This window comes from Curcuma longa, chromosome 8 (genome assembly GCF_044706935.1).
Source record: "Curcuma longa cultivar G26 ecotype Majalengka, Jawa Barat chromosome 8, ITB_CL_G26_1.1, whole genome shotgun sequence".
Classification (NCBI taxonomy): domain Eukaryota; kingdom Viridiplantae; phylum Streptophyta; class Magnoliopsida; order Zingiberales; family Zingiberaceae; genus Curcuma; species Curcuma longa.
In genome coordinates this window covers 14,080,150-14,105,113 of record NC_133868.1, presented here as the reverse complement: position 1 = coordinate 14,105,113, position 24,964 = coordinate 14,080,150, and the positions used below count along the sequence as shown (strand labels likewise).

At 35.5% G+C, this 24,964-nt stretch overlaps 2 protein-coding genes across 4 annotated transcripts in view; one reads left to right on the top strand and one right to left on the bottom strand.

Moving 5' to 3' along the window:
• The window catches only part of LOC141832933 (uncharacterized), a 20,791-nt gene extending 2,307 nt beyond the window's left edge, over nucleotides 1-18,484 (top strand). For 2 of the 3 annotated variants that reach the window (XM_074720296.1, XM_074720295.1), the window contains 7 exons: nucleotides 7,270-7,338; nucleotides 7,593-7,708; nucleotides 7,807-7,861; nucleotides 17,164-17,284; nucleotides 17,473-17,520; nucleotides 17,853-17,947; nucleotides 18,158-18,484. In XM_074720296.1, coding sequence (XP_074576397.1) covers nucleotides 7,270-7,338; nucleotides 7,593-7,708; nucleotides 7,807-7,861; nucleotides 17,164-17,284; nucleotides 17,473-17,520; nucleotides 17,853-17,947; nucleotides 18,158-18,265 — 612 coding nt within the window. In that variant the 3' untranslated portion in view covers nucleotides 18,266-18,484. Of the gene's footprint in view, nucleotides 1-5,929; nucleotides 6,044-6,400; nucleotides 6,496-7,269; nucleotides 7,339-7,592; nucleotides 7,709-7,806; nucleotides 7,862-17,163; nucleotides 17,285-17,472; nucleotides 17,521-17,852; nucleotides 17,948-18,157 lie in introns of those variants that run through there. The other variant, XM_074720297.1, reaches the window with a different exon arrangement.
• A 630-nt stretch (nucleotides 18,485-19,114) lies between these two features.
• Nucleotides 19,115-22,381, bottom strand: LOC141832932 (nucleoside diphosphate kinase 1-like). The gene is made up of 4 exons (XM_074720294.1): nucleotides 22,245-22,381; nucleotides 22,092-22,140; nucleotides 21,763-21,994; nucleotides 19,115-19,563 (listed from the first exon to the last, which is right to left on the bottom strand). Exons 1-4 carry the CDS (start codon nucleotides 22,293-22,295, stop codon nucleotides 19,443-19,445), a joined length of 453 nt encoding a protein of 150 aa, XP_074576395.1. The 5' UTR covers nucleotides 22,296-22,381; the 3' UTR covers nucleotides 19,115-19,442.
• Nucleotides 22,382-24,964: the final 2,583 nt, after the last annotated feature.

Genomic DNA, 24,964 nt, shown 5'->3' with positions numbered 1-24,964 from the left:
AAACTTGATGCGTGTTCCATAAGTATACGGAATACCGTCAAGTAATAAAAAGATCGAATCCACAGGGACCGTGGAATTAATTACTATCCTAGCACAATAAGAGTGGAGAGTTCATAGGAAATGGTTTGGTGTGAGGGAGAAAGAGTGTTCCTAGAGCTCCTAAACCTTAGTTCGAAGATATAATTCGACTGTGACAAAATGTAGAAGGCGACTCTAGGACTTCGGATTCCTCGGGATATTAATTGATTGACTTGGATCCTCATCATTCCTCAATGATTACACAATTGTAGGAATTCTAACCAAATTATTCAATTAGATCTCGCCAGGCTTCCTCGGAATAAATCAATGGTGTTCTAATGTTACTTATGTTAGTTCGAGATGATTCTAGATAGCCTGGTTCAAGGCTTTCCCGTGTTACTCAGACACCTCAGAATACTACTAGAATTCTACCCTCTATCACAGGGTATCCTTTTAAAGACCTCTCCCCAACAATGAGTAACCGTTAGTTATCCCTCATAAAGATTGTTCACAGCCTAAGCAATCCCTCGAAAGGTCCGGTTAAGACTCTCCTCCTATCACGAGGCGTCCCAGGTATACGATCATAAGAATTACTCAAACTCTAAATTGTTGGGTTGCAAGGGTGCAAACATAGTCTCACATCTAAAACACATGGGAAAGATCATGGGTTTAAAAGGATGGAAAGTATCTCCATTGGCATGAGGCCTTTTGGGGAGAGCCCAAGAACAAAGACATGAGAGCTTAGGTCCAAAGTGGACAATATCATGCCATTATGGAGATACAAACATTCTTTAGACCCTACAATTGGTATCAGAGCGAGGCCGCTCTTCACCGGACTAACCGCCGGATGAGTCATGATCCGGATCTAACCATGTGGGTTGAACCTTAAAAAACAAAGAAAGTGGGGGCTCCCGTGTTTGAATCAAGAGGACCAGACACCGGGCAGGAAGTCCTAGTAGGTCGGGTAGACTGAGGGGCATGAAATGCTGGTTGCGGCTGGGCAAGAAGTCCTAGTAGGTCGCGTGGACCGAGGGGCAGGAAGTCCTGATTGCGGCTGGGCAGGAAGTCCTAGTAGGTCACGTGGACCGAGGGGCAGAAAGTCCTGGTTGCGACTGGGCAGGAAGTCCTAGTAGGTCGGATGGACCGAGGGGCAAGAAGTCCTGGTTGCGGCTGGGCAGGAAGTCCTAGTAGGTCAGGGTGGACCGAGGGGCAGGAAGTCCTGGTGGGTCGAGGATTCAGACATCAAACGGAGACTTTCCGTTTGAGGGGGGGCCTGTAGTCCTTTGTTTGAGGGGGGGATTGTTGAGTTGCAAAGGTGCAAACATGCAAAAAACACATGGAAAAGATCATGGGTTTAAAAGGAGGGACGATAATTGGCATGAGGCCTTTTTGGGAGAGCCCAAGAACAAAACCATGAGGACTTAGGCCCAAAGTGGACAATATCATGCATTGTGTCTAAGACTGGAAATATCTAGCAACACGGTAGCATGAAGACTTGACTTTAAGTAAGGTTTTAATACCAAATAGACTAAGGCCACTTTCTGCACTGAGCACGGAGAACTTCTTTTTAGGCCTTATTTTAATGATCTTAAGTATTATGCTTACCATTGTTATTGTTTGATTAGATTTGATTGATGTGCTAGGAATTGTTATGATACTTCATATTTTTACTTGAATCTAAATGCATGTTTTTACTTGAGGACAAGCAAAGATTTAAGTCTGGGGGTGTGATGTGCGTAGGGTATATATGTATTTTTTATGCTTTTATTGTACATCTTTATGCATTTCACGGCATTATCCTATGTTTGTCACATCCTTTATCCATGCATTAGACATATTTTCTCTATTTCCTAGTTCGGATGTCTGCTCTTGTATTTGTGTATTTGTAGGATGAAATTGGAGTGAAATAAGGCGAGATGGAGATTAAACAAAAAGAAGGCAAAGCAGGGTTGTGCCTTCAAGGCACGACCGTGTTTCATCATCTGGAGGGGTCACGACCGTGTTTCATCATCCTGAGGGGTCATGCCTCATCACCCGAGCCACACCAGGTAGCAGCCGTGTCCACCAGACATGGTCGTGCTCCATTACAGATCAACTGTTGCTGAGGGTCGTGCCTGAAAGGCACGGTCATGCCCCCTACTAGAGCCGACCAAGCTTGGGGGCGTGCCTCCTAGGCACGGTCGTGCCCCATATGTTCCAACCTGATACAGCTTGGGGTCGTGCCCACAAGGCACAGTCGTGCTTCGCTTCCAGAGAAGAGTCAGGTCAAGGTCGTGCCTACAGGCACGACCGTGCCTGTTTTCCCGAAAAAAGCTTGCTCTAGGTCGTGCCTATCAGGCACGACCGTGTGACTAAATGTGAAGGGCGTGTCTCTTTGGCCGTGCCACGAGGCACGACCATGTGGCGTCAGGGACATATAAATACTTTTCTTATTCAACCCTAAAAAGAAGAGGAAGCCCTTAGAGGTGATTCAAGGCCACCATAGCCGCCATTCGGAGCGAGATTCAGCGATCCATTCATCCGTTCAGGACTACCATGCCACATCCATCCATCGTCAACAAGGAGATTACAAGACCAAGAAGACCACATTGATTGATAAATCTTATTTCCTTTTCTCTCAGATTTAGGAGTAAGATGTATTATTTTTATTTTTCTTTGTGTTGTATCCCCTCCGTCATGGAGTAGACCCTTAGATTCTAGGGTGTATGAGGAATCGAGATGTATATGGATGATTGTATCTATGGATTTGTTATTTACCATGTTCAATGATTTGTCTATGCATTACTATGTGGATTTGTGCCTTGTACTTATTTGATAATATGATTATGAAAGGGTTAATTTCATATGGATGAGGGTGAGTTGTAGTTTAACCAAAATCTTAGGATAGTATGACCGGGGTGCCTTATGACAGAAGGTGAATCTTTAACCGGACTTTTTGAGGAGATTCTTAGACTACAATGAATCTTTATGAGAGATAGCTAACGGGTATTGATTGATAGGAAGAGGTCCTTAATTGAGTACTCGGTGACAGAGGATAGGACACTAGTAGTATTGCTAGAGTGCTCGGTGACAGCGGGAGAGCTATAGAACCAGGCTATCTGGGTGTCATCTCGGACTAGTAATTAATCGTAACATTAGAGGATTCATGATTTAATTCCGACGAAACCTGACGAGGTCTAATTGGATATTTTGGTTAGAATCTCTGCAATTATGTAATCATTGAGGAATGGTAAGGAGTCCATGATCAATCAACCATAATCTCGAGGAATCCAAAGTCCTAGGATCGTTTCCCCAAATCTTGTCACTTGGCTGATTTCTCTTCGATCAAGATCTAGGTACTTAATTTCACTCTCACTTCCCCCATCACCAATCCAAATTACATGATTTCCTAACTCTTTCTGTGATAGTTTAGTGATTGATTCCACGGTCTCTGTGGTTCGATATCTTTCTATTACTTGACGACACTCATATACTTGCGGGACTCATCAACAAACAAATAAAACAAATAAATAAAATAAATTTAATAACCCAAAACACACTCCATCACTGCCCTGATCGAGTTTTCTCCCAAGCGGAATCTTGCGCGTTCGCCAACCGCGTAAGAGGAAGCAAGCATCGGCTTCATCCTTCTTCCTTGATCGAAAAACCCTAGTTGCGCACTGCGTAAGAGGAAGCAACCGATCACTCCGTTTATAATAGTTAAGGATTTTAGAATTCCTTGATTGTGCCGCCCGATTAACCCCCTTAATCGGTGAGCCATGGGAAACCGCGATCATGCCAACTTGATCGTGATTTGCACTGTCTCCAACACTGGACTCTCCTGAGCAACGGTGGGGGACGACATGAATCACGTTTTACTTTCTTGGAATTGCGGTTTGGCTTTTGTGCTTCGGGGTCGAACGCAAGAGAAGAGAGGAGAGACCGCGTGTGCGCATCACCTCATTGTGGTTTCCAGTGTGAAGAATGAAACTCGAGTCACCGGCCTCTTTTGGATTCCTCCCGGTGAAGATCCAATCGAGATGTTAATCTCCCTTTTGTTTTATCATGGTGAAATTGTCGGTCACCGGAGCTACTGTAGCTATCGTTGTTAGAGTTCACAGTTGATTATTGTCATTGGCTGTCAGAGCGCTCTTCATTGTCGAAAATTATTTTCGGCCATCGGAAGAATTGTTGCCATGGGCCACCGAGCACTCTTTGACACCGAAAACTTATGGAAATTCTAGAGAATTATTCCATCATCACCAGAAAGAGTTTTTGGTTGTTAGCCTTAAATTGATAGTCAATGATTGACCACCGAAAACTATACTGGGAATATAATTTTTGGTGATAATTAAAAAACACCAGAAAATGATCGCGACAAATGTTGTTGTATGTTTCCAGAATTAGATTTTCTCTCGAATCGATCGTTATCGATCATTGGCTAATACTGAAGACGATGACGCGACTCGTGACTTGAGAAGCTGCCTAGACGAGAGCTTGGCGTGGATCACCAGTAGAGGTGGAACTTCGACAAGGACCGCTCAATTGATGCCAACTTCACTCAACGCCATCAATAAGGTACGTATTGAATATTTACTATTCTGAAAAATTTTAATTTCCAGTCATGCCTTTGTACACTGTTATTTCCTATATTTGTATGCGTATGTTGTAATAATTTTCTTGTATTATTATTCTATTTCCGTTGTGCACATTTCTGAAATGTGTAAATACGCGCATTGCACTTAGACGATCCCAACATATCCCCCTAGGAAGTGGTATAAAATAGTCCGTACTCTCGCGAGCACAGGTATATGCACAAGAAAAAAATAATAATTCTCCACTTTTCAATTTCTCTTTTCTCTTCTTTGATTACTAAGGTCTGACTTAATTGTCAGAATGACTACGCCAAAATCCATCTTGACCTTCATTTTAATTCTTTTTCTCCATCGTCTCATAGGTCCTCGAAAATTTGTTCACAGCTAGCTCATTTAGAGTCTCCTTAAAGATAATCACCCCCAACATTAGTTTGATTCACACATCCTAGATGTTAGACCAGATCAATCTTATTGTCTAAAATATTAATATGATTTTCAAATTTTTTTATGATGTATTTAATATTTAATCGAGTTTTAATTCAAATTTAATCAAATATAAAAATAATAAAAATAATATGCAAATTTAACACGTCTAACATCATATATTAACTAACACATCAAGGAATAATATAAAAGCTAAAATTTGACCCAAACACAGTGGCATGCTTATAATTATTTAAAAAATATAAAAAATGACATCTAGTTCAACAATTTTATTTTAAGTGTTATTGGTTAGCTTGATATATATATATTTTAAAAAATAATAATTTCAGTAGCCACATCTTAATGGTAATTGATTAATGGAATATATATATATTTTTAAAAAATGATAATTCCAGTAGCCAGGGGTGGTCGGTTCGGAAATTTTCCATCGACCATCAGGGTAAATCGGTAAGTGAATTTTTTAAAATTATAATAAAGATGGCACTTATTAATTGATTAATTTTATTATTATTATTATTATTGCTGCATGGCGGAAGCCAACCTACCACAAATCTATCAGCGTGGAAAGTGAGAATCAACCCGAGAAAAAAGCAAGGGAAGGGCTATCAACATTTGCACCGTCTCCCTTTCGGCAATCTGGCACAGATTGATGTTATCGCTTTGCTTTGATATCTTCGTCGAACCGTCGTCTAGCCGGATTTGGAGATCATGCTGTAAAGAAATTTTCAGCTTTTTTTTTGCGCCCATGGGGATTTATTATTATTATTATTATTATTATTATTATTATTATTATTGCATAAGGTGGTTTCGAAAGAGCCATTTGATAGGGTGGTAATGCTTTTTAGGGCAATTGGCTATTGAATATTTGAACGAGCATGCGGACAACTCGGGGCTTTGAGTTGGGGAGGTGGTCGAGGGGGAGATGGACGGGAAAGGTGGCTCCTTTGTGACGATAAGGAGAATATCTCAGACGGCGGGTCGGGGGAACGAATTTCACCCACCACCTGGTATGCGGCAAACTTTTTCACATTTTCTCTTTCTGAGCTCTTGAAATGATGTTCTGTTCTTTTTTTTTCCTCTTATTTTTGCGTGAAGTTGAGGTTGATGTTTTCCAAATTACGTCTCCGAAGCATATTTATCGCTTCAACTTCGGGGAATCTGTTAAGCTGAGTTGTTTCTTCTCAACATGCAAGTTCGTGCGGCCTATTTGCTTCACATGTTTTACCATGATCTTGCATATCATGGAATCGTTTATTGTTTCATTACTAGTGATCTGTTATAAATGTGCTCAAGTTTTAACCTTTCTTTTTTTATTTAGTTCTATTTGGGTTTATTAGCCTTATTATTCTTGGAGGTTGTTTCAGGATCAACTGCGCGGATTGGAAGAGGTTTTTCATGTGTTTGTGCCCAAGGAATAGAAAGGGAGGCTCACTTAATATTCGATATAACACCTTATCAGGTAGCCTCCTTTAATGTTGATTCCTATTAGCTCTTGGATGTACAACAACTTCTAGGAAGTCGTGTTCTTGATGGTAGAAAATAAAAGAAATATGTTTCATGTATTTTTTCATAGTATGTAATACCGTTCAGTTCTGCTCGTGACTAGGTAATAAAGGCTTGCCACTTCCCAATATTGCACAACATTATAAGCATGGATGAATTACAATAATAAACATTTCCTTGCAACTATTCAGCTTTATGACTATCTTGTGTATCTTTAGACACTTCAGAAATTTAGATGTTCATTATGTACAAAAGGTTAAGTTTTTATATATATATATATTTTGGTACATTCCACAATTTCTACTTGGTCTATACTAACTAGTATAATTTGTCTTTCCTTTAATCTCATGAAATGAACCTTTGAAGATAAAAAACTATGTGATATATATATATATATATATATATATATATATATTTATTTATTTATTTATAAGCATCATGATTGGGAGATTGGGAGAGGTAAAACAATATTTAGCTCAATCTTATTATAAATCTTTGTATAGTTATCACTGGCTATCGATATTAAGCAATCTGTTCTTATAATGTCAGTTACCTTTGTTAATTTTTTGCTGCAGTTGACTTTCATCCTCTTTTTCCCATGAGGTGGAGCTTGCTTATTTCTACTAGATATTTAATATATCAATAGCATCTCAGTGTTATATTAACTCTTGCTTTCTAAAGTTTAACATGGATGAAAATTATGTACTTATGTTGATTTACAAATTGGCAGGAGGAATGTTTACATAGGTTACAGAATCGGATTGATGTCGTTTATGATAGTTCGAATAAAGAGCATCAGGTACCTAGCTTAGAAATATACTGCATCAACCATTTCTTAGATGCTAATATTTTATCCAGCTGTGTTCTTCTGGCATATTTCTTGTATTTTTTGGGAAAAGAATTTGTTTTCTTTCCATGTGACCTTGTAATTTAGTCTCAATCAAGAATCTGCAAGTTATAGTATGATATTTTGAGTTATTGGAACCTAGTTATGTTTTGATATATTGCCACAATTTTTTCCAGTATGCTATCTCAGTACTGAAACATTGGTAGGAAGCCTTGAGGGCCCTATGGTATGCTGCTTATCCAGAAGTCAAACTCCATGATTTAATATCCGAACAATGGAAAAATATGGGATGGCAAGGAAAGGATCCTTCTACTGATTTTAGGTACTTATGCTATGTTCTCTAGGCATTGCTTCTAAGGTACATATTATTGCCTCTGTTATGAGTGTCAGAAACTATCGTTTGTCTGTCACATGTTGCAGGGGAGGTGGTTTCATATCTGTAGAAAACCTATTATTCTTTGCCAGAAACTATCCTGTAAGTTGTTTTGTTTTCTTAACTGTCAAACCTAAGCAAATTATGAATAATGAGAGTGGTATTTGGCTATATATAGAGAATTATGATCTTGTTTTGTGGCAAGATCTAGTTTCCAGCTATGACAATGTGGCAAATTCTTTGGATGTGCTTCACATTTCACCATGGCCATAAAGTTGATTGTTTTTTCATATAACTAAGTTCTCTTGATGTATAGTTCTACTAAAAGACTATATGCATTTTGTTTGTTCTTCTCTTTGAGATAGTTGAATTATTTTAAAAAGTATGCAGATTTTCTATTTCTTATAGTTTCATTCAACCTTTTGTCCCTCATTTGGAGGGTCTACGACTAAAAACGGGGAGAAAATTTATATATTCTAGCAGGGTAATTATCCGTACAAGAATCTTCACTTGTGCAGTTGTATGCTTTGTTATGTACAAAATAAAAGTAATGATCTTAGTTCTAAATGCTAGAACTCTAGCAAAGAATCTAGAGGTTAAAGACTTAAAATTAAGTTGATGTTTATCCGGGAAGATAACGGGAGATTAGAAATTAACTCTCTAATGTTGGAATAAGCCAATTTAAGAGCTATAAATGAATTTGTTTTGATCTTTTACAAATTTACTCTGTTGTGTGGTTTTTTAGAACTTTCGATAGGGGCACGCCCTTATTATCAATTTCTTCTAGTAAACTAGAGAACTTTTTATTAAAGAGATAAAAATTATTATCGAATATGCAAAAATGACATTTATAAACATGTTCTTGCTATAACATTCACCATATAATGAGTAAATTTTCCAACATATAATACATGCATTAATGTTTAACCCAATCATTATTAGAAAATGTAAATATGATGTCTATTTAGATTGACTTCATAGAGGGTCCTAGACTTGCTGAGATTCCAAATATAGTTTTTGGAATGTGCTTGAGCATGGGTAGAAAATGCACTGAGAAGCTTGAAATTTGGTTTAATGAGAATATAGATCATTGAAAGGTGTTTAGTTGTTCAATTAATAGGTGAACATGCGTAGTGGGTGCTTAGTACTTTCGATGTGGGTGAATATTAGTAGTGATTATTAAGACTTAGTGGTTTTGATTTGGATGACTGAGTATTAACTGTCGAGACGTGCTTAGAGGTTCAAAACCGAGTGTGTGAATAGTGGTCATTAAGAGACAAGATGTGGTAAAGGTTTAAACTTGGAGGATTAACATATACAGTGACCTTTTAGATGTTCTTAGAGGTTCTAGTTTAAGCGAAGGTGAGTAAAGCTTACAAAAATATGTAAATTTTGATGAATTTCAACAACAACGGTCTCACAGGAGTAAACTCTAAGGAAGGTAGAGGTCTCAGAGGAGTGAACTCCAGACAATATGAAAGTCCTACTAGGTCAAGGTGGACCTAGGGTTGGACAAGTGGAAGTCTTGGTAAGTCAAGAGTGACGCATTGGGTAATGAAGTCTCTGATAAATAGTCTCTAGGCATTGAAAGTCTTAGTAAGCCGATAGTAAGTCAAGTTCGAATGGTACTAGACAAATGAGGGAGTCTTGAAGATATGGGTTCTTGGAAGGATGAGTCTCATCCTTAGTGTAAGTCATTTGATGCAATGTTTCAGTCGAGTAATAGTCGAGTCGATTAGGTAATTGTCTCAAGCTAAAATGTCAATGAATTGAATATTTTTGTTTAGAAGCTAATTGACTAGATAGTCAAATGATAAGAATTAGTAGTCAACTAATAAATTTACATTATTATAATTGTAAACAAAATAAAATAGGATTGTTTTGAAGAAGTTAAAGCTTATCATTAGTAGTCCACTAATAAAGGCATATTAGTCGATTGACGAAATAATTGTCTGACAAATTGATCAAGAGATAAGAGTAATCGACTGATGGGAATCGTCAACTCATGACCTAGTCAGCATATGATAAATTCTTGATCTAAGGAATTTAGTCTAATATATTATTCATATCTGTCGGCAATCAATTGGATGGAACGATCAATAGAGGAAATGCTCCTGATCCAAACTGGATCAGTCAGTTGATAAAGAATAATCAATCGACTGCATGGAACAATCAAAAGAGCAAATAGTTGCGATTCAAGAGAGCAGTCAAATTGATTTGGATAAGTCGACTAATAAAGGAAAAGCAGCCGAGTTGATTGATAACACAGTCAACAAAAGAACTAGTTGTGATCCAGATGATTTGGTCATGAGTTGATTTGATTGATAGATTCAAACCAGTCGACTAATAGGACATATTCTAGAAAGTAGAACAAGACAGAGGTGATTACAGGGGTGATCTATCGACGAATGATAGGTTGTTGAATAGTAACTAGGAGTTTCGTACTTGTTTTATGTGCTTGTATCTTTTTATTATATTTGTTTCCACTGCGAACTAATAAATCGTAGAGATAAGGATAAATGAAAGCACAAAAACAACAAGCGTCTATTCACCCTCTCTAGCCATGTCATCGATCTAACATTTGGTATTAGAGCAATTTCTACTCTAGAAGGACTAATCGCTTACTAAGTAACTTGATTTTGATAACTAGTCTAATGACACGAAAAGGAAAGGGTAAGTAAATGCAAAAGTCACATTTGCAATGTGTACTTTCTGTTGAACATAAATAAAGTCGGACCATACAAAAACATTATGGAGTTATTGGAGAAACTCATTGAATAAAGGCCAAGAGAAAGGTGTTGCTTTGGTTGCAAGTAAAAAGAACAAGAAGAAAGAGGAGCAAGACTCATCTACCGAACACAAAAGCGATGATGATGGCTCGTCAAGTGAGATCTCACTTTGTGAGGAAGATGATAAGTGAGGAAGATGATGCGAAAGAAACAACTAAGTAAAAGCGATGCCAAAAAGATGTTCTTGGATCCAAAGAAAAGGACATCTAAATCCAAAGGTAAAGGTAAGTGTAGTGTAATGCCCTAAACTCAACAAAGAGTAGATAGACAAGAAGAAGAAGACATTAAAAGTGACATAGGATGATGATTCATTCGAATCTTCAGAAGATAAAGGAACAACCATGATTACCAAGAATATTGCATTAATGGTTTTGGATGAAGGAGTTAAAAGTTCGGAGGAAGAAGCTAAACAATCCAACAACAAACTATCTTCAAGCAAAAACTAGGTACATTTTATTGCATTAAGTAAATTATATGATACCATCACATTTGTTTCAAACTCTCTCTTTAAATGTAAAGACAACATTAAGTCTTTTAAAAAGAGCTAAAAACTCATTGAAAAGAGACACACTCAACTGAAATCTATAATATTAAAGAATATTTGTCGAGGAAAATGGTTTTTAAAATTTTGAAAATTTGAGAAAATCTTGAAATATTCACATTGAGCTCCGAGTACTTTGATATGATATTTGGAGACTAATGTGTTGGTTACAATAAAATCGACTTGGTTATAAACCCAAGCAAAAAGAGACCTCTTGTATTTTATTAATGGTCAATTTATCAAAGGGTGCACACTTCTTTCCTAAAATACCCATCTCATTAAAAAATATAAAACAATAAAAAAGGACTTGGCAGCAGCAACGAACTCGGCCACGACCTTTAGTCGCGGCCTTTGGCCACAATGATTGGCTATAGTTGCCAATCACAATGCCACAAAATGGCGCTTGCCAGTCGCAACCTTTGGCGGTGAAATTACGACCATGACGGTTACAGCTTAGTTGGGTAATCGTGGCCAAGGTAGCGATCTCCCAGGTCGCGTGGCTAGGTTGGTCACAACTAAGGCGGCGACTGTCGATGTCGTGGGGCTAAGGTAGTGATCGCCAAGGCCGTGCAACCAAGGTGATCGTCATGAAATTGAAACCAAGGTGGCGATCAACCTCTTGGCTAGAAAATCTTGGTGAGGCTTGGTCGTGAAATCACGGCCAAGCCGATTGTGAAATCACGATCAAGGTCGCGATTGGCTTGGTTGTGATTTCATGGCCGGGTGAACCCTTGGCGATCGGTACCTTGGGTCACAGCCAATCGCACGACCATGCTGCGACTAGCCTCCTAGTTGCGAAATTGCAATCAGGTCAGTCGCAAAATTGCCACCAAGGTCACGACTGACTTGGTCGCAATTTCAAGGCTTGTTTGCGACTCACTTAGTTGCTCAGCTAGGGCGGTCACCGTCTTGTCACAATTGCCTTGGCACGATTTCGATTGATCATGCCACGATTTCAATTGGCTTGGCCGCCGTTTCGACTGAGTAGGCCACGATTTCGATTGGCCAGGTCGCAATTTTAACTAACCTAGCCGTAATTCATGGTCGATTGTTGGGGTTGTCAATTGCTGCCATTGGTATTAATTTTGCACTGACCGCCCATTTTTATTATTTTATATTTTTTAATGAGAAAGGTATTTTGGTAAAGAAGTACGCCCTTTGGTAAATACAAAAGTTGGGTGCATTGTTCAAATATTTTTGAAAGCTAAGCATGCCCTTTGGTAAATTATCATTCATTAATTAATAAACAAGACTTGCATTTGAATAAAAATATTAAATATGCTAAAGCTTGGGTTCCTAGACCCAACACTTATTGGGTATCAAAAATTTTAATTTTCCATGTCTTGTAGGTTTGCACAAGGACTCAAATGAATAGATTATTGATAGTGGATGCTCATGGTATATGACAGGTGATGCAAATGATTTATTGCATTAAAGTACAAGGATCGAGGTACAATATCATTCGCAAAACAACATTGAGCTAAAAGTGATTGGTACAGGTGATATTGAACTAAACTTAAATTTTATAATTTGAAAGTTGTACTCATTAAAAATATGAGATGCAATTTATTAACTATAAATCAACTATGCCGTATTTGGATATACAATTGAGTTTCACTATTACAAATATCTAGTAAAACATAATGACTTTATTACTCTTATAAGATGTTGAAAAAATAATATTTATACTATTAATCTTCTGTGCATTACTCTCTCTTAAGTGTCTTATGCCTAAGGAAGATGAAAACATGATGTGGTACAAAAGGTTGGGACTCACCAACATGAGAACCATTAGCAAAATATATAAAGGACTTGTAAAAGGATTATCGGAGATCAGATTCATAAAAGATCAGTTGTGTGATGCATGTTAGGAGGGTAAACGAGCAAGATCCATACATAAGACTAAGTATATGCTAAGCAGTACTCAGACTCCTTTAGTACTCGACTCCTTTAGTTGCTACACCTTGACTTATTTGATAGTCATGGTATTGCATCTCTAAATGGGAGGCATTACTGTTTAGCCATTTTTTTGGGTGATTTTAAAAAAATAAACATAAAACTCTTGAAGAGTTCATTGATTTTTTAGAAAAAAATGAAAATGAAAAGAATCTTAATCGTATCAGAAGTTATCACGGAGAGGAGAATTCTTGAATCTTGGTTTTCAAGATTTTTGTAGAATCAATGGATATGCGCATGAATTCTCCTCACCTAGAACATCACAACAAAATGATATTGTTGACAGGAAAAATCATGTACTTCAAGAGTAGATGTGTTAAACGAGAGTCGTTACTGAGAGTGATGTCCCAAAAAGAAAGTTAGTTTTCCTACAAGACTTATTCCAAATTCACTCTCTGAGTGATGAACTCCTCCATGAGATGAACTCATTTAAGACTTCTTTGTTAGTAAATCCAAAAATTATATCATTGTATAACAAAAATATCATTTTTATTAGTTTTTAAAAATAATCGATTAACCCTACCTCATTTAAAATTTTTTGATATAAGAAAAGTAGAAAGATGTTCATACCAAGATCTTGGAGCTTGCTTAAACCATATCACACCTTTTTAATTTGAAAATATGATTTGGAAGATCAATATGTTCAAAATCCGGAGGTTGTTTGACATAAACCTCTTCTTTAATAAAACTGTTTAAAAAGGTAGATTTAACATTCATTTGATATAAAAGAAAACCTTTAAAAGCCAAAACACTAATAGATTGTAAACGAGGCATAGGAGAGTAGGTCTTGTCAAAATCCAAACCCTTTACTTGGTTGAAATCTGGGGTCACTAATCTAGTCTTATTTCTAACTATAGGTTCATTTTTGTCTAGTTTATTCCTAAAAACCCAACGAGTGCTAATTATTGAGCATTCCTCGGGTCTCAGAACTAGTTCTTAAACTTTATTCCTCTCAAATTGAACGAGTTTTTCTTGCATTCCTATGACCAAATTCGAGTCAAGGAGTGCCTTGTATATGGACTTTGGCTCAATCTGTGTGAGATAAATGCTATTTGAGAATTTATATTTTAAAAAGGAATAAGTTCTTACCCTTGTGATAAGTCTCCCATAACTTGCTCATTCGGATGAGACCCACTTATTCTGTTGGTTCTTCCTTGTTAGATGGATTCTTTTTGGACATTCATCTTCTTCCTTCTTGAGGTGTTCACTATTTGAATTGTCTTTTATTCCTCCTTGATGTTTGCCATCTATGTTTTGGTTGCCTACCTTCTCGCTTGCTTCCACCAAAAAGTCCTTATTAATTGAAGAATACCAAGGGATACACTAGAGTAGATTCGTCAAAACAACATTGGATGATTTTCCAATTTTGAGTGCACTTATTATAGACACGAGACACGATAAGACAAAAATCCTTTCATTCATCAAAAACTTACCAAGATGGTCTTTGTTACTTAGAATATTCACCTTACAACTAGAAACTCTAAGGTATTTAACTGAGTGTGCTCTTCCAAACCAAAGCTTATATGGGGTCTTTGATAAAAATGGATGAATGAAAGTTCTATTTTGAACATAACATGTGTTTATAGCTTCAGCCTAAAAATAACTCGTCAAAGAAAACTTGTTTAAAATAGATCAAGCTATCTCTTGAAGTGCACGATTTTTCTTCTCAACAACACCATTTTGTTGTGGTGTTCTAGGTGAGGAGAAGTCATGCACATATCCATTGATTCTGTAGAACAAACCAAGATTCTTAAATATTCCTCCGTGATCACTTTTGATAGAGTTGAGTTTGAGATTCTTTTCATTTTCAATTCTTCTACAAAAATCAATGAACTTTTCAAGAGTTTTATGTTTATTTTTAGAAAAATCATCCAACAAATAATTACCAAACAGTAACGACTCTCCTTTAGAGATGCAACGCCATGACTATCAAATAAGTCAAGGTGTAGCAACTCAAGGGGTCGAGTGGTACTTACCATATACTTACTCTTATGTGTGGATCTTAATTGTTGCCCTCCTACCATGCATCACACAAACAATTTTGCTAATTCTCTCACAAGTCCTTTAGAAATTTTGCTAATGGTTCTCATGTTGTTGTATCCTAGCCTTCTATGCTACAACCATGCTTCATCTTCCTCAGACATAAGACACTTAAGCGAGATATTAGTAATACATGGGAGATTAATAGTATAAATATTATTTTTTTGTCATCCTATAAAAAGTAATAAAAATTAAGTTATTATGTTTTACTAGACATTTAGAAGAGTTATTATTAATAGTAGACTTATATTTAATAAATTGAAGCTTATATTTTTAACAAGTAAAACCTTTCAAATTATAAAATTTGAGTTTAGTTCAATATCACCTATACCAATCACTTTTAGCTAACCGTTGTTTCCGAATGACATTGTACCTCGATCCTTATACTTTAATATTGTAAATTTGCTTGCGTGACTGTCATATGTCATGAGCATCCATTATCAATGATCCATTCGTTTGAGTTCTCATTCTTTGTGCATACTACAAGACATGAAAAGTTGAAACTTTTGGTACCCAATAAGTGTTAGATCTAGCAGGGTTAACTAGTAGACGCTTAGGAACCTAAGATTTAGCATATTTAATATTTTTATTTAAATGTAAGTCTTGTCTATTAATTAATGAAATATAAGAGTCCTTTTTTTTGCTTGGGTTTATACCAAAACCAGCTTTGTTGTAAACAACATGTTGCTCTCCAAGTATCATATGAAGGTAATTGGAGCTCAATGTGAATTTTCTAGACTCTTTCTCAAATCTTTGATTAATAATTTTAAAGAAGCATTTTCCTCAACGAGTGAAGTTTATTCTTTAACATTACAAATTTCAATTGAGTGTCTCTTTTCAAAGATTTTTTAGCTCTTTTTGAAGAGATTTAGTTTTGTCTTTAGATTTAGAGAGAGAGTTTGAATGACATTAATTGAGTACAATATACCTCGTTTTCACTTGAAGATAGTTTGTTGTTGAATTGCTCAACTTCTTCCTTTGAACTTTCAACTTCTTCATTTAGGGCCATGAATACAATATTCTCGGTAGTCATGGTTGTTCCTTCGTCTTTTTCAGGATTCAGATGAGTCATTGTCCTATGCCACTTTTAGTGCCTTCTTGCTTGTTGAGTTCATGTAGTGGCCTTTCTATTGAACAGATAAACAAAGTCGAACAAAAGCGATATGGAGTTTCCACCATAGCAATTTTGAGATTTTTTTTTTGCTTTTATTTCTTGTTCTATTGTTGTTTTTATTTAGTGCTTTATTTGTTTGGCAGTTTTTCAATATGTTTTAAGCATCCAATTACATCTATTATCTTTTATTGCTGTTGTAAAAGATATGGAACATTACCTGTGAAGGAGAAAATATAGTGGTTACTTATGGATCCATAGGCCATGGAGTAGCAATCCCAAACTTTGATATTTCGATTCAAATATTTTGTTTATTCTGCTATTCACTCTCCTCCGGTGGCTATACACAATGTAACAATTAATATCAGAACTGGGATGTTCTGAAAAGGCTTAACCACCTTTCAGGTAACAAGGCAAGAGGAGTTGTGGATTTGAGTCCTCTGGTACCAACAATCCACACATCCATGTGCACTTTCAAGTTTTCACACACACATTATTGTTTCTATGGTGTGTGTAAATTTGCAAGTGACAAATAGTCTCTGTTGAGTGTTGGTGTATTTTAATGTCAACTAGATAACATTTCATGTTACTAGATCAAATGAATATGTATATCTGCATTGTTGCTTCTAACTCATTTGATTCATCTTGCTGATGGGCAAAACCAAGGTAAAATACTATTAACTTAGTTTGTTTTAGGAGCTTTGGGATCTTGAGAAAAGCTAGTGCTGTATGTCATTGTATTTTAGAACATTCATGGTTGAATTTCTTTGTCTACTCCAGTTCCAAGACATTTTTTTAATAAATGATTTAGTCAGATATATTGGAGTGATTACAGTGTAAGCGAAGCACTATTAGTTTCGATGAGTTGCTGTATTATCTAGTCACAGTTCTCATATTTTAGCTGGTCTTGCTAGCAAACTGATTGCTATTTTTTCCAATTAGCTAATCTTGTAATTTACACATGCAGAAATCCTTTAAGGACCTGCTTGAAAAACAGAATGGGGAGCGATCTCTATGGGAATACCCTTTTGCAGTAGCTGGTGTCAATATCACATTCATGCTCATAGAAATGCTTGATCTTCGACTTGGTTTGTACTTTAATTCTCACTAGATATGAATTCATCGATCTTTTAGCTAAGCTAATTAATTAGGTTAAATTAGAATGTTATGAATGATTTATTTTAATTATCTCATATAGTTTAAATACTTTTCTTTGCATTTGGATGCAATAAAGTTCTACCAGTGCCACTAAAAAGAAGTGTTGTAATGACTGCAGCCAGACCCAGGTCATTTGTTGGAGCTATTTTCTTAAAGCTACTTTCAGGTATGTTTGCACGCTTGTATTTGTATTCAATTACTGTGTAGTTTCCACTGAGATTGTTTCAGCAATCAATAATAATCCAGTTTATTGCTGAGCATATGGCCTTGACCTACTGATTTAATTAACTGTTGTGATAACAAAACCAGTTCATTGATGCAACCAACTGTTGATCAAAAACAATACTAAAAATTTGACACTCAACATATTATATTACATAATTTTTTGCAGACCTTTAGTCTACATTTTGCCAAAAAATATGTATTATATATAAGTTCTTTTTGGAGGTTTGATGTTAATCGACTTAAAAGAGTTATCTTGTTTTTGTTTTCCAACAGAGAACTTGAAGGCATTTGACATGTTGTATTGCATAACTTTCAAGTTGATGGATCGGCGATGGCTTACTATGCATGCGTCATACATGGACTTCAAGGTACGCGATTTGATCTTCAAAAGTTTGAGTTTGAAAGTTGGAGTCGCTTCGAAAGTTTGACCCACCATCAACATGTCCTCCTGAAGATTAAAATCTCTCTATTTAGGGCTTTTTAAGTTCAATTCATTCCATGGATTGAAAAGCTTTTTAAGAACCATCTTAACATAATAATGATTATCCTTTTTCCACAACTCGTGTCATTTTTTGCAGACGGTAATGAAGTCAACACTTGGTCAGCTGGAGCAGGAGTTGCTTGTGAAGGATTTGAGTCGAATTGAGGATTTACCGTCATATAAACTTCTTGTTAGCAGCATTTGATTGAGGATGGAATTTTATATTTTGAGCGTGAGCAAGTTGATCCACTTTGGTTCTTTTTTTCTTGTTTTATTATTCTTTTGGGTTGAGAATATAAAGCTGGCCATTGTAATCTATAACCCATTTCCTTACTGTAAAAATGTTGTAGATCCATGTTTGAGGTGTGGTTCTCTTTCAAACAAGGCTGTTGATAAATATCATATTTTTCCTTTTGTTTTGTTTTTTTTACTCTGTTCTCTGTTTTCGTTTCATTTTTTTTCGAACAAGTAAAATTGTCGTCTAATTTATTGGAAGTAATTTTGAGCTCAATTTAAGCTCGATCTAAATTGTAGTTTGGGAGGAATTGTTATTAATTGAATTGTTATGCCTTCCTTTTTCTCCTGTGTAACAAAGGGTGATGTTATATCCCATGAGTGATGGATGGATGATGATGACATTAACAAAGTACCTGAATGACAATAAGTTTTAGAATTTAGGAGCAAAATTGAATTGACTACGATAAAGTAAATATTGTTACAATAGATAAGGATTGAATCTCAACAAAGTTAAAAAAAATATTTTCTTTTATAGTGGTTAATTATAATTTTTTAATTTATCTTTTTATACGTGATTATGAGATCGTGTGGGATTGTTAATTAAGCATAAGATGATTTAAGCATAATACAGGAAGATGATGAGTCGAGAAAAAGTGAAAGAAAAGAAAAAAAATAGAACAATACTAAGCAAGACACAAGAGGATAGAGGATCTTGATTCATATCGAATGGAAAGTATATATATAGTGCACAAGTAAAATAATGCTGTGGTGAATGATGGCAATGCCGTTGATACAACTATTATGAGACATTTCTCGGTAGGTCAGATATATAGTCGTAATTTATTATTTAGAAGTAGATTCGTACACAGCACAAGTTGACTTAATCGTTACATAAAAAACTCAAATTCTGAGTGTACCAGTGCAAAGTAGTGGAAAAAATTTTACAAACACAGAGCTTGAACAAGCAAGCCAACTGCATTAGTTTATTCATTTGCCATAGGAGAGGCACTCTCAATGCCTTCTTTGAATAGCACAAGCAACCAAACAAGAGCTAACAGCGATCACCCGCTCATATTGGAAATTAAGAGAACTCAAAACTTAAGTTATGGTGAGATTGTAGTGGATAATATAGAGAAGTGCTTCTCTTATTTCTGCTCATAGATCCAGGGGTGGAGGTTGCTCTTCCACTCAGCTATGCCTTCAGGAAACCACAAAGCAATCTCCTTCCTGGCACTCTCAACGGAGTCACTCCCATGAATGACATTCCTGAGAAAAAGAAGATCATTTACGTCAGATGATTTTAATAAATTCAATGCAATAAATTAGGGAGACATCTCCATTTAGGATAGACATCTGTGTTATATAACAGTCCTTGATTTTCATGTGTTGAACTTCAAAAGTAGACATAAAATGAGTTTAACTTGCATATTGAAATCCACAGCTGCTGCTTTTCCAAGTTATTCCTTTTTATTGACTCACTCCGCTCAATTGGTCTGTAGTCCAAGCATGATCTCTTGACTTGGATCCTAATTTGGTTTCCAAAATGGCCTCTTTTTTTTTTTACAAACAGTTTAAGCTTTTGGGGCATTGATTACTTAATCACGTTATAGTAATAGTTTAGTCATTTTCAAATATATGCATGCACCCATCCCAATTAATTTTAATTAGATATCTAACACGGCTGAAATTACCCACTATTTTTATTAACCATTGAATAAGTGACACATGCAATGTGGGATCCAACAGATGTGAATGATAACTGATCTGTGGGAAACTAGCTGGACCATTGTGTGTGTCCTGTGCATGAATTCTGGCTACAAAGACCAACTCCACCCATTTGCCTTGCTTGAACTCCTGATCTAGTACCCAAGCTGATCTCACTTCATCTAAGTTCAGGTCACCACCCCACTCCTAAAACAACTTGACTTAACTCTTTTTGATGTTAATCTCTTTGGTCAAGTTCCAAACTGAGATCCAATATAGATTCTTAAATATAGCAGACTTCAATATTCTATTGTAATTTTTACCATAACAATCTTAATTACAAGTATAGCTGGATTTGCATTTTAACACTAGATGCATAAGTAGAATATGTTTTGAAATTATAGGCACGTGTGCAACTATATTTGGTCGTCCATCAACAATATTTTGGTTAGCTTGGATAGATTAACAACAACCGGAAGCAAGTTTGTATAGCCCAGCTATATAACCAAGTTGGATTCAGGTAGAGTGAAGTTTTGGATAGATCAACAAAAATCTGAAGTGGAATTGAAATAGGTGGTTGCGTATAGAACAAATCCAGGTAGGTGAAGAAATGGAGAACCAAACAAAGACAATATCTATTGGTTTCTTACCAGCACTACCAAACAATGGCAGCATAATGCACCTTTTGAAAATGAGGGGAAAAAGTAATAGAAATACTATTCATGAGTCATGATCCGTGGCAGCTCTTATGATCCATATAGTAATATCTTTAGTCCTAAAGCAATAAGACATCTTGCCAATGCTTAGAAAAGCAACAGGTGGCAGCTAATACGGCATCTGGTCCTACCTCTTATGCATTTGGTTGTCTTATCCTCCTAAAAAATACCATGAAGATAAAAAGGCAAAGGAATCTCATTATTCAAATAAAAGTAGATAAGCGCTTTATACATTTAAAGTCTATAAGCTTGGATTGGATTGGTAATGATATCAAATTTCCAACACAAATTGTATTACTTACATTTATACATGATAGTGACTAAGTTGTGTCATCTATCTATCACTGTTCCAGAAGGTGAACCAATTCGGTAGTGCACAATTCGACCTGCAGCCACAATTACAATCTACCATCCACCTCGTATTCAGGTCAGGCTACATTTCAATGATCCCGAAGAGCAAAAATATACAAAAAGAGCATATCTAGGAAATAACCTAGTCATAGCAAGAGAATGATTGAAGAAACAAACAGAATAATTAACAACAAATAGAAGATTTTGAACTTGGTTATCAGAAAAGAACCCAATTGCAATAAGTGATCCTATTGCCTAGGTCTGTTATCTAACAAATTGACATTTATTGGCTGCAAAGTTAAAACTCACAGGGTATGTTTTTTTTTATAGCAAAACTAGCAAGGTAATAGTTGATGTTAATTTACACAGCAGTGTTCAATTACGATTTTTCTATTCAATGAATCAAAAGAATACACAGGTGATAATGAATTGGAAAAATATGACAATGAATTAGTTGAGAATGCAAGGAAAAATTGGCTCCTTTGCAATCCCATCCAGGGTGAAACAACTGTAACATATTTTCTCCAGCTAGGAAAAAGGAAAGCAGAGCGTTAAGCACATGATTCCACTTGGCAGGTGAAATTTTAGTATGTTTTTGGCGTTGGATGCATTCTCTTCAAATAATTATAGCTTTGCTCATCATATTTCAAACAGCAAGAGAAAAAGAAAAAAAAAATCATCGAAGACGAATCACCTGCCCATCTCGATCGCGAAATCACCACGTATGGTGCCGGGGGCGGAGTCCGAGGGGTTCGTGGCTCCGATGATCTTGCGTCCGGTGAGCACCACATTCTTCCCTTCCCACACCATGGCAACCACTGGGCCGGATATGATGTAGTCCACCAACGCAGGGAAGAAGGGTCTCGCAGAGAGGTCGGCGTAGTGCTTCTCCGCAAAGGAGCGCTCCACGCTCAACAACTTCACTCCTACTCAACTCAAATGGCACCCAAAACAAAAACAAAAAAAAAAAAATAATTTAATTTTTCTTCATCAAAGTGCCAACAGAGTAGCCAGAAGCCGTACCTTTCAAGTAGAAACCCTTCTTTTCGAAACGACTAATGATCTCCCCAACCTAAATTAATCAAGAATTAGGAGAGATGGATGATGTGCCGATCGATCGAGCATAAGAACAGAACTATACGAAAAACAAATCAAAACGCTTGGAATTGGATATACCAGGCCGCGTTGCACGCCGTCGGGCTTGATCATGATGAAGGACTGCTCCATTCTGCTAGCCAGAGACGACGACGAGGGAAGAAATGGGGAGCGACTCTGCTAGATATACACATTCTGCGTTCGAGCTAGCCACGCAACCCACGATTCGATATTCCCCTTCCGTCTTTGAGGATTGCAGCTGTCGAAGTCTAAAGTTTTTGAGCATTAAAATCAGAAAAAGGACGAAAGTGGGAGGTGGCGACGTGACCGAAGAATCCGAAAGTGCCGTGCAGAATTGATTGAAATTTATTCTTTTGCAACTTTATGTATCTTTTTTGTGGATTAAAATATTATAAAATCCATCCTCCTCTATTGGGGAAACTTTGCGTCTCGTCCATTCATTTATCGGATAAAACAAAAATATTTAAAAAGTTAATAAATATTTTGTGTCTAGTGTGCCAAAATTATTATTATTTAGGGTAAAGCCTATGGATTTAAACCCATCGAAGTGTGTGTTCTACCTTATTTCTTTAAATTTATTAGAACTTACCGTTTTTTTTTAAAAATTAGATGAATTTTAAAAAAAAACAGATGAATCGCGTCAGTCAACTAATACACATAGATTCATATATAATTTTATCAAAATTAATAATTATATATTAAAGTATAATGATATTTTACTATACATTTTTTATAAAAATTGTAGCCTATTTTTTTTTTAAAAAATTATTTTTAAAATTTTAAATATATCTTTTTAAAATAGAAAACAAAGTATAAAAATTTTAAATTTAGAAGTAAATTAATCTTTTAAAATAAATTCATAAATATAAATAAAAATATGATAATTTAACTATCTAATTTTGATCAAAATCAAAAAAGTTTTGGCCAAACTTGTTATATGGTAGTTGTTTAGTCACTTTCAATCTATGAGTAGAATCCAATGACCTACGTATATATTTAAATTTGAGATTTGAATAGAAAATAACTATGTAGTAATTTTGATGAAATTTACTATATAATTATTTTTGAGTCATTTAGATACTATGAAAGTAAGGACATATTAAAATGCATCTATTTATTGAAATTCATAATTTAAAAAGAATATTATGTATTTTTTTAAATAAAATTTTAAATTTAAGAAGTCATTAGAATATACTCATACTTCCCTAATAAATAAATGACTCAAAAGAATAAATAAATCCACCTCTAAAATGTTATTGGAGTTCAACCAAACAATTCAAAATGACATGTAGTAGTTTTGATCAAAATGTTTATGTTTTCTCTTTAAATTTTAAATTTGAAAGACTAGATGTAAAATCGAATCAGTGTTGGTGTAGGGATTTGGTCGACTCGATTTTATCGGACTGTAAGACGGGTTTCTCCGCCTCCGAACACCGTTCGGAAAGGAGACCACTAGTGGACGGGCGCCTCCCGTGATTAGGCCTTGGACGTACTAACCCTGGGGGGTTAGGAACCAAGTAAAAATCCCGCGTGTCCCCTGTGTGTTATTTCTAATATCCGCTGCTTAGTATTTTATAGTTAATCGAACGATTTGAAAAAGCCATACGCGCTATTCACCCCCCCTCTAGCGCGTACACGATCCTACAATTGGTATCAGAGCCGGTGCGCTTCTGATTGGACTAACCGCCAAGGGAGCAAGACGGCAAAGATGGAGGGGGAAAAAGGTAATTTAAAAGTTAAATTTAAATTTCATATAATATGTTTTAAGTGCAGGGAGAGAGGGCACTATAAAAATAAGTGCCCTACTCGTAAGATTCGGACGGCACCACCGGCGGCAAAGGAGCAACCGATGCCAGGAGCCCGGAAGAACAAAGATCACATCCGATGCTTCAAGTGCCAAAAACAAGGACATTACAAGAATCGATGCCCGGAGAGGAAGACGACGAAAGAACCGGTATGTTTTAATAATTACGAAAATACCCCTAGGTTGCATGCCCATGCTAGATCTATTTTTTCTGCAAATTTAGATAATTTCTCTGTAAATTTAGAAAAATTAGAAAATTTAGATTTAGATAAAAATTTGACTAATTCAAATTTGAACAATTCAAATTTGAAAAATTCAAACTTAGATAAGACAAATTCAAATCTGAATAAGTCAAATTTGGATAAATTAGAAAGTTTAAAATTAGATTTAAATTTAAATAATTTGACTAAATCAAATTTGAATAAATAATTCAAACTTAGATCCTAAAAATAAGGAAAATTCACCTAAACTTACTAAATTAATTAAAAATTCTGAATTAACTAATAATTTAGGTCTAACCAATTTAATCAATAATAATACAAATTTAATTAAGGTAGAATTATCCCAAATAAATAAAAAATTAAAGATAATCAATAAATTCGTATTAGATAAAAATTCAAATTTAACCAAGTCAATTATTAATGATACAAATTTAATTAATTTAGAATTATCCCAAATAAATAAAAAATTAGAGATAATTAAAAAATTAAATTTAAATAAAAATTCAACTAACTCAAATTTAACCAATTCAATTGTTAATAATACAAATTTAATTAGATTTGATTTATCCCAAATAAATAAAAAATTAGAACAAGTCTTTAATTCTTTTAATCAAGATAATGATAAACCTAATAAATCAACTTTAAATAATTTAATAATTCTGAAAATTAATAATAAAAAAATAATAATAATTCAACTAAACAAAATAAAATTAATAATCATCAAGATAAATTGAACAATTCAATTTTACTCAAAA